Source organism: Anastrepha ludens, chromosome 4 (genome assembly GCF_028408465.1).
Source record: "Anastrepha ludens isolate Willacy chromosome 4, idAnaLude1.1, whole genome shotgun sequence".
In the NCBI taxonomy this organism is placed as follows: domain Eukaryota; kingdom Metazoa; phylum Arthropoda; class Insecta; order Diptera; family Tephritidae; genus Anastrepha; species Anastrepha ludens.
The window spans coordinates 44154274-44162936 of record NC_071500.1 but is presented as its reverse complement, the minus strand read 5'-3'; the positions used below and the strand labels follow the sequence as shown (position 1 = coordinate 44162936).

The window sequence follows — 8663 nt, the reverse complement described above, 5'->3', positions numbered from 1 at the left end:
TTAATAATGTGCGGTATTTAAAAATAACATGAAAAAATTTGTCCAAAGTGATTACGATCTTCCCAGTGCGATACAATTTTTCAAAATAACTCGAAAATCAAAATTGTATTGTAAAAACGCATTTTCAAAGGTAATTGTCGATAATAGTTTAACCGTATTAATAACTCAAAACACCAAAATTTTCACATAGGTATGGCGTAAATTTCCCCAAGCGACGCTACTCACTTATTCAAATTTTTACCTTTTCGTCCTTTTTAATATATATTCTCTATAGGTAAATTAACGGCACGGCACGTAAGCTCTACACGTTGATATTAACATAGCAGCAAAGAGAAGAGTTTCAAAGAGATTTAAAAAAAATGCCCCTAATACTTTTTTGGTAAAGAACATTCGTTTAGCAAAACACAATTCAATTGTCATGTTAAATCTCTCTAAATTTTTATTAGCTAATACTAGGTGAGTTTTAATTGCAATAACAACATTATTTAGTATATTTTAAAATGTGTATTTTATGTATATATATATTTTCTAATAACATGTGATTTCTTTTTGATTGTTAATTATTTATCTGAAAATATTTTTAGCATCTCTAATAAACAATTTTCAATGTTCGATTTCTTTGTTTCAATTATTGTTCCCAAGCTGATAAGTACAGTACATCACAATGACATTAACAGCGATAGACTCGCTAGTACTCGCAGGCTTTCAAAGCACTAAATTTGCTCAACATTTTTTCTTCGCAAATAGTTGCTTATGTACATAGGTATGTAATTAGTAAATCACTCGTGGCATTCTTTCGTTTTACATTACAAATTAAGTAGTTAGTACTCACTAATTATAGTTAACGTACACACAGCTTTGCTTTCTTAAGTAATTATTTATGTTCAATAAAAAATAAAAAGTTATTAAGTAGAGAGGACACAAAGTGTTCCCATTAAGTTTCAACTATACAGTGGCACATACTCGTTTAAACGCATTACTGTCTTCAAACAATTTGATATGGTGAAACGATATTTAAATTAATGCAATGAATCAGAAATCCAGAATAAATTTTACAATATATGCACATAAAACTACAGATTTTACATGGTAATGCTGCATGCTCAGTTTTTCATTTTCTCATTAATAAAACTTTTAAATGACGTTAAAGGTTCAAAGGACTTAATTTTCAAAACGTAGTTTTAAATACTTATAATAACTTTACGATATTACTATGGATATCAAAAGGAGGAGGTTATTATAAATTTTATGAAAGGATTTAGCACAACGGTGTGGAAAGGTTATTGGTTTCACGATATTTGAACGATATCTGAACGGAATTGCCTCAATTAATTTTAGAAAGAAAGTTTATTTTCCACCAAAACAGTACTACATTGGTGCTTCAGGAAATATTTTTTATTTTCCTTGTTCACTCCTCTCGGGAACAAAGGGTCTCGACAAGACTCAGTCTTGCGTTGGTTTCCTTAATCTATTTTGATTTCTGACAGGGTAGGCGATTAGCCTGCTGCTACTTTAGGAAATATATAATGAATTATTTGAAAAAAAGCAAAAAAAAAAGTATTCAAGTTATATATAATATTTGTTGTAATATATACCGTTTTATGGGGTACGGGGTAGTCAGAAAAAATTGACTTTTTTTTGCATTTTCTTAAAGTATAATGTCTTAAAAATATTGTATGACAATGTACAAATACTTTTTGAGTTATTTAACAATTAAAAAAGGGCGCTCTGGTAATCGATAGCAAAACTTTAAATGCACTTTTCTCGAAACTATGTTTTTTGAACTGGTGATCACTGTAACTTAAAAACCGCTTAGTACATTTCAATAAAATTTATACTGCTTTCGAAAAACATAAAACTCTCGTGCCTGACCGAAAGATTTCTTCTTTTTCAAAAATTAATGGTCGGTTTTTTTCTCGAAAATCTGAAAAATATTTCCTGGACCGCCGTATTGTTAGTTCGATCAGGCACAACATTATCTATTAATAAAACTAATTTCTCTAGTCCGATTGATTTTATATGAATCTCCAAGGACTTCTGATGATCACCGCAAGGGAGAAAGGGGCTCCACACAAGCAGCGATAACTTTTCCAATTACTAATTTTTTTTTTAATTTTGCTTAAGTCAAGTCGATTATCATTTTTCGGGCCTTTGACTACCCCTAAACCCTTATAAAAACGTAAAATAGCTGAACACTATGAAATGAAATATACGCAAGAGATATCTCTCTTTCCACTCAAAACTTTAAAGCTCTTTAAAAATTTAATTTATAAGAAAATTTTAAAGTAAGTGTGCAGCATCAATGTATAATATCTATATTCCCTGGCGAACAAAAAAAGTTGATTTTTGTCTCATGGTGTAACAGAAGAAATATTCGTTTAAGCGCACTGAGCAATGGCAACAAAAATATTGTACACATATAAGAATTTATTGATTTTCCATTTTATTTATTATTATTTTCTTTTTTTAATCAGTTCAAATATTCTTTTTGGCATCAAATTTACTAAGCTTGGAAGTACAATATTTTCCTACCAATTTGAGCTTAGTTTTCAATTTGAGCTCCATAACCGCACAGGGTTATTTCAAGGTTTGTGATCACAAATAGATACTGCGCTCAGATCGGGTCTATATACAAGCTGGAACCAGGTGAGGTTCTCACTACACCACTGTCCCCATGTCCGTAAGATATTAATTGGTGCGTCTCCCTGCGGAGTTATCGCACATTTTTCCATACATAAAAGTGATGAGAGCATCTTCTCACATTTTATTAGAAATTGGCGCCAACATCTTTTCTTACTTGGTGTTTGGCTGCACTACCCCTCCTATTTGTGGTATGATGTTTTTCCACAAATGGAGGAACCTACAATTTTGCGCGTCATCCGAATGGTTGGTGGTTTTTTATGAGAATTGCAAATAGTTTTTCATGGTAGAAATAAACTTGGGGGTTCTGTATTACCTGCGAGTGGCAACCGCTATTAGAAAAAAACTTTTTCCACTTTTTGGTGTTTTACGCACGGTGATGCGAGCCCCACATTCCGAATGGTAATCACATACCAACTCATTTGGCTATGGCGGTGGTTTCATTATAATTTACCGTGTTAATTTCTGGGGGAACGAAACAAATCTGAGCCTTTCCAGTTTCCATAACGCTCCCAACGCCAAAGTTTCTTTTCGACATCAAAAAAATATTACTTCGAAGAGCATGCCAATAACAACTCATGCAGTCAGGACCGTTCCAATAAAACTTTATTTCACTGGGTAGTCCATTTCGTGTGTCTGCAATTAAATTCTACCAGTGCCGTTATGTTGGGTGATTTAAGCAAGCGCTTGCAGAGTGTCTTCATGCACTTAGTGAAGGCGTCATGACTTCTGACAATGACAGATCATGCTATCTTTGTACTTCAGTGGCATTGAGTTTGGTTTTGGTTGCCTTGTGCCTGCCTGCTCGTCTCAATTTTTTTCTTTTTGTCAAGTTTTGATTAACTTTCGTCTGTTTTTTGACACCTCCTTTTTTTAGATACGAACGACAGACCGATATTTATGAATTTAATGATAAAAGTTAATTTTTATTTTTTTTTATCTCCAAGAAATATTTTCATCTAAACATTTGTCGTACCTTCTCGAAATACATAGGTAATAACTACTGAGTTATTATTTTAATGGAGTGAAAGACAACCAGCCTACCCTCTAAATGTAAAAAAAATAGTTTAAAATTTTCTTGATTTTAAAAAATTTAGGTTTTATGGCAAGAACCATTAACTCAAACATGACGTTTCTATATTAAAAGTTGCCAAATGTTAAAGATTTTATTTTTGACTTAATCAACTTTAAAATGAATCAGTTGCGTTTAAAGGAATATACAAGGTGGTTATAAAATCATATTTGACGACATTTACGCACTAGACAGCTGCAGTATAAAAACATACAAACAATGGAGCGCGTAAAAGTCAACATAAAGATTTTAATTACTTAAAATCTGTTTTTTTTTTATTGTATATTAGTAAAAAAGTTAGTCATAAACGAAATTGATGATTAATTTTGCGCCAACTTGTATATATATGTACCACTGTATTCTCTCATTAAGTTACAAGTGCATTTCAATAATAATTAGCTATTTGTCGAGTTTTCCTTTCTTTTAAGTTTAGCTCGGGCCATCTTCCTTTCTGGTTGCCTGGCCGTTTTGTGACAATAATTTAATTAAAATTTCTATACTAAAAACTACAAAAATTGCAATACTCTCAACTATAAACTACATAGTTACTATTAATTGTTACACTTTTTAATACTTCCATCGTGAAATACGTAGTAAATGGTACATATTTCACGTAGTAAAACTGTTTTTGTTTTTTTTTTGTTTTAATTTTAAAATATACATATAGATTTATTTTTGTTTGTTTTGACTTAAGTAATTTTATAGGTTCGTTCTTTTGTTTTTGGTGGATAGAAAAATACATTGTTTCATTTACTTATTCAAACATTTTTATAATGGAATCATTTTACATCATCTTTAGGTGATAAAACAAATTTAACTACATTTTTAGCAAAAAGCTTCAAAAATATACTTGTATATATATACATCTAATTAAAAACAAACAAAAAAATACCGTTATGAACAATACATGAAATAATATAGAGCACTTAAGTATATAAGTTTATGCTTAAGTACAGGCAATTCCTTTAATTACAAATATGCCCATTTGAAGGGAAAGTATTTATATTACTTTTAAGCGGGAATAGTAGCTTCTACATAGAAATCAGGTTCATCCTCATCCTTGACTTCACTGCCATCGAGCTAAGTAAAGATAAAAGAATTAAAGTTATTAGTGATGTTTTGAAAATCAGTATTACGAGTGTCTTTAATTCTATGATTACAAGATATTATATAATAAAATAAATTTTCATAATAATTTATAATATAATAATTATATGATATAATAAAATAAGTTTTCAATAGACCAACTTCATGTAAAAGAAAATATCACAAAATAAATGTCATTTGTTAACCTTTGCGCTTTGCCTGTAGTTTTTGCCGATAACGAATGAAACATACATTTTTTTAGAGACATTTTCATAGCAGACTTTTTCAGGCTTTCAGAGCTTTTAAGAAACAAATTTTTTAAGGCAGCCGAATGATAATCATCTATAAAATTGTTGGGTATTTCAAAAGGGTACTTCAAAAGTGACGCTTAGATGTAAATAGTGAAAAATTTCTAGATATTTTTCCTATAATTTTTGTACACGCCATCTTTGACATTTGTTAAGCAGACTGATGTAATATTACAAATTACTCGGTAGAACAAAGCGTTAAAAATATTGGAACTTATTGGAACATACTAAAGTTTATCTATTTTTAAGAACACCGATATTCCTGATTTTTTGTGTGAAAATAATCGCCCGAATCACAGATTGATGAAAAATTTAAAAAAACTGGTTCTGTCGAGTATGGAAAAAAAAGAGGTTGTCTGTAAAGTCGGTTTACTGACGATAGTTTAACGTGATAACGTCATAAGAAAATACTGATTGAATGGTTGCATTTTTCAAAAGAAAATTTTAATTTTATTTGTTTGATAGATATTTTGTATGGATATAGAGAATGAGTTAACATTAACATAACATAATATAACACAACATAACACAACACAACACAACACAACATAACATAACATAACATAGCATAACATAACATAACATAACATAACATAACATAACATAACATAACATAACATAACATAACATAACATAACATAACATAACAAAACATAACAAAACATAACAAAACATAACATAACATAACATAACATAACATAACATAACATAACATAACATAACATAACATAACATAACATAACATAACATAACATAACTTAACATAACATAACATAACATAACATAACATAACATAACATAACATAACATAACATAACATAACATAACATAACATAACATAACATAACATAACATAACATAACATAACATAACATAACATAACATAACATAACATAACATAACATATCATAAAGCATTCACCAACAGCTTTCATTTGATACCCATATTGTACATACACGTCCGAAGGTTACCCGGGTCCACGTTTTGACCTATATCTCGAGACCCTATCTACCAATAGGTATTCAAACTATACGGAAATCATCTTCAATACCTACTTAACAATGTGTGTAAGTTTGGTTTAATTCGGTTCAAAGACACGGCGGGTCCACGTTTTGGCATATATTTCGAGACCCTAGTCATCAATAGGTATGAAAATTACCCCGTATTAAAGCACTTATCAACAGCTTTCATTTGATATCCATATTGTACAAACACATTCTAGGGTCCACGTTTTGGTCTCTATCTCGAGACCCTAGTCACGGAGCGGATGGAAATACTCTGAACTAAAGCATTCACGAACAGCTTCCATTTGATACCCATATTGTACATACACATCCGAAGGTTACCCGGGTCCACGTTTTGACCTATATCTCGAGCCCTATTTCCAAAATAAAATATAATCCATGTTACTCGTGGATGATGTAGCTTTCGAATGGTGAAAGAATTTTTAAAATCGGTCCAGTAGTTTTGAGCCTATTCATTACAAACAAACAAAGTTTTCCTCTTTATAATATTAGTATAGACAACATATCTTATAAGGTATATGGTAAATATTAAAATACATTTTTTCCTTCATATATAATAAAAAAATTAATAATTATAACATTAAAACAACAGGTATTATTAACAAACTTGGTTTTATTTTAAATTCTTCAAGTGAATCAAATTAATAATAATCAATAAGAAGGCATATGCAAATACAAATACGTGAATTTATATATGTACATATGCGCAATGAGCAAGGTAACTACATATGAGCAAGGTAACACTAAAGAGCAAGGTAACACTAAAGAGCAAGATAACACTAATGAGCAAGGTAACTACATATGAGCAAGGTAACACTAAAGAGCAAGGTAACACTAATGGGCAAGGTAACGACACATTTTTTCGTGCGTGCAGCCTGTTAATTCGAATTATAAGACGTTATCACGTCAAAAACGGGCAGATTAAAAGCTGGATATTCGGTTGAGAATATTGCTGCTGTAGCGCAAAGTGTTGCTGAACAACCTTATACATCGATATATCGATGCCCTTAACAATTAGATATTCATGAAACGCCAGTTTGACGGATTTTACCTGTGGACGTGCTCATGGTGGACTTTTAAATGATGACAATTCTCATATACACAATTCTCTTTTTACACGGTCTTTTTTAACACGATTGAAATAACACGGATCACTAATACATTTTTTTACATGAAATTTTCGTTCTTGCACGAATCTCTAAGTGAATAATGGTTTTCTAACAAAACCCTATTCCGAAAAGTTTATCTCATTAAGTAAAACTGCTTCGTGTAAAAGCAATAGATGCATTTTAGAACTAAACAAGTCCAGTAGCGCATAAAAATTTGAAGTAATCTTTAGGTCGCGCCTAGCTGGACGATAACAAGTATTGTACAAGGTGGCGCAAAATTAATCATCCAAGTTTGTTCTCCAATCATTTTACTGAACAAAAAAGTTATTTTGAAAAATTTAAATTTGAAAATGATAATATTTATCTTTATAAGGGTCAAATATGATTGACGTACGATGATGACACTTGCAAAAATTATAAATTTTCGATATGTTGATGCATTATGCGCCACGGAAGCGAAGTTATTGCATCTAAAGTATCAGTATGTTTGTGTCATCGGTACAAAAATTAGTTTCGAACAAAGAGCTAATATGAAATTTTGTTTTAACATTTGAATTGAAGAAAAAAGTTTATGGCGATGATTGTCTATCTCATGCCAGGGGGTTTTACACGTTTCAGAGATGGTTGTGAGGACATAAATGACAATGAAAATGAGTAACCACCGAACAGAAAACTCCATCGAAATTGTCAGTAAATTTATCAAAAATGAACCGTAATCATCGTTGAAATTTATAGAATCAGAGTTGAATATCTCTAAAACATCAATTTATCGCAATTTTTCTGATCATTTGGGTTTATGAAAGGTCTGCGCACGTTTTATTCAGCACAAATTAACTAAGGACCAAAAATTGCTCAGAGTTATTTTTTGTGCGCATTGACGCTCGCCTCTACAACCTTTTACCGTTTCACTCTACCGACCGCATCCTTTGCCAAAAATGGAGCGATTGTGACTAAGTGATATTACTTACCCAATTTTCCTAGTTACTGCGCACATGGATGCCCATACAGACATGAGTAAATCGACTAATTCTGATCTTTTGGTATACTCGTATATAATATTATATAATTATTTTATGCGACTACGCACAACCATTGGGTAAACAAAATTATAACACTCTTGCCCACAAGTGCAACTTGCGTACTTAACTTACCGCTTGCAGTTGTTCGGGTGTATAGAGCATCACAAGTCGCTGTCTTATCGGTACCATCAGGATTAGGAAAAATGGGAAGGCCAATGATATTTTGGAGGATTTCACAGCCCAGAGTAATGTCAGACAAAGCAATTGTATGGTGGTGAACATGTGCATTTTCCAGGTGGGCACACGTTTTACATACGGTGTGGGTGGATAATGTTTTACCGGCATGAAATATAGTCTCATTCTATAAATATCAGAAATATCGATTAAGTAAATATATAAAAAAC

The 8663-nt window shown here is 31.3% G+C and overlaps 1 protein-coding gene across 4 annotated transcripts in view; it reads right to left on the bottom strand.

The window, feature by feature from the left end:
* Nucleotides 1-413: 413 nt before the first annotated feature.
* Nucleotides 414-8663, bottom strand: part of LOC128862121 (anion exchange protein 3) — a 203188-nt gene continuing 194938 nt past the window's right edge. For all 4 annotated transcript variants that reach the window (XM_054100573.1, XM_054100570.1, XM_054100571.1 and 1 more), the window contains 2 exons: nt 8392-8620; nt 414-4792 (listed from right to left, as the gene is read on the bottom strand). In XM_054100573.1, coding sequence (XP_053956548.1) covers nt 4724-4792; nt 8392-8620 — 298 coding nt within the window. In that variant the 3' untranslated portion in view covers nt 414-4723. The remainder of the gene's footprint in view (nt 4793-8391; nt 8621-8663) is intronic.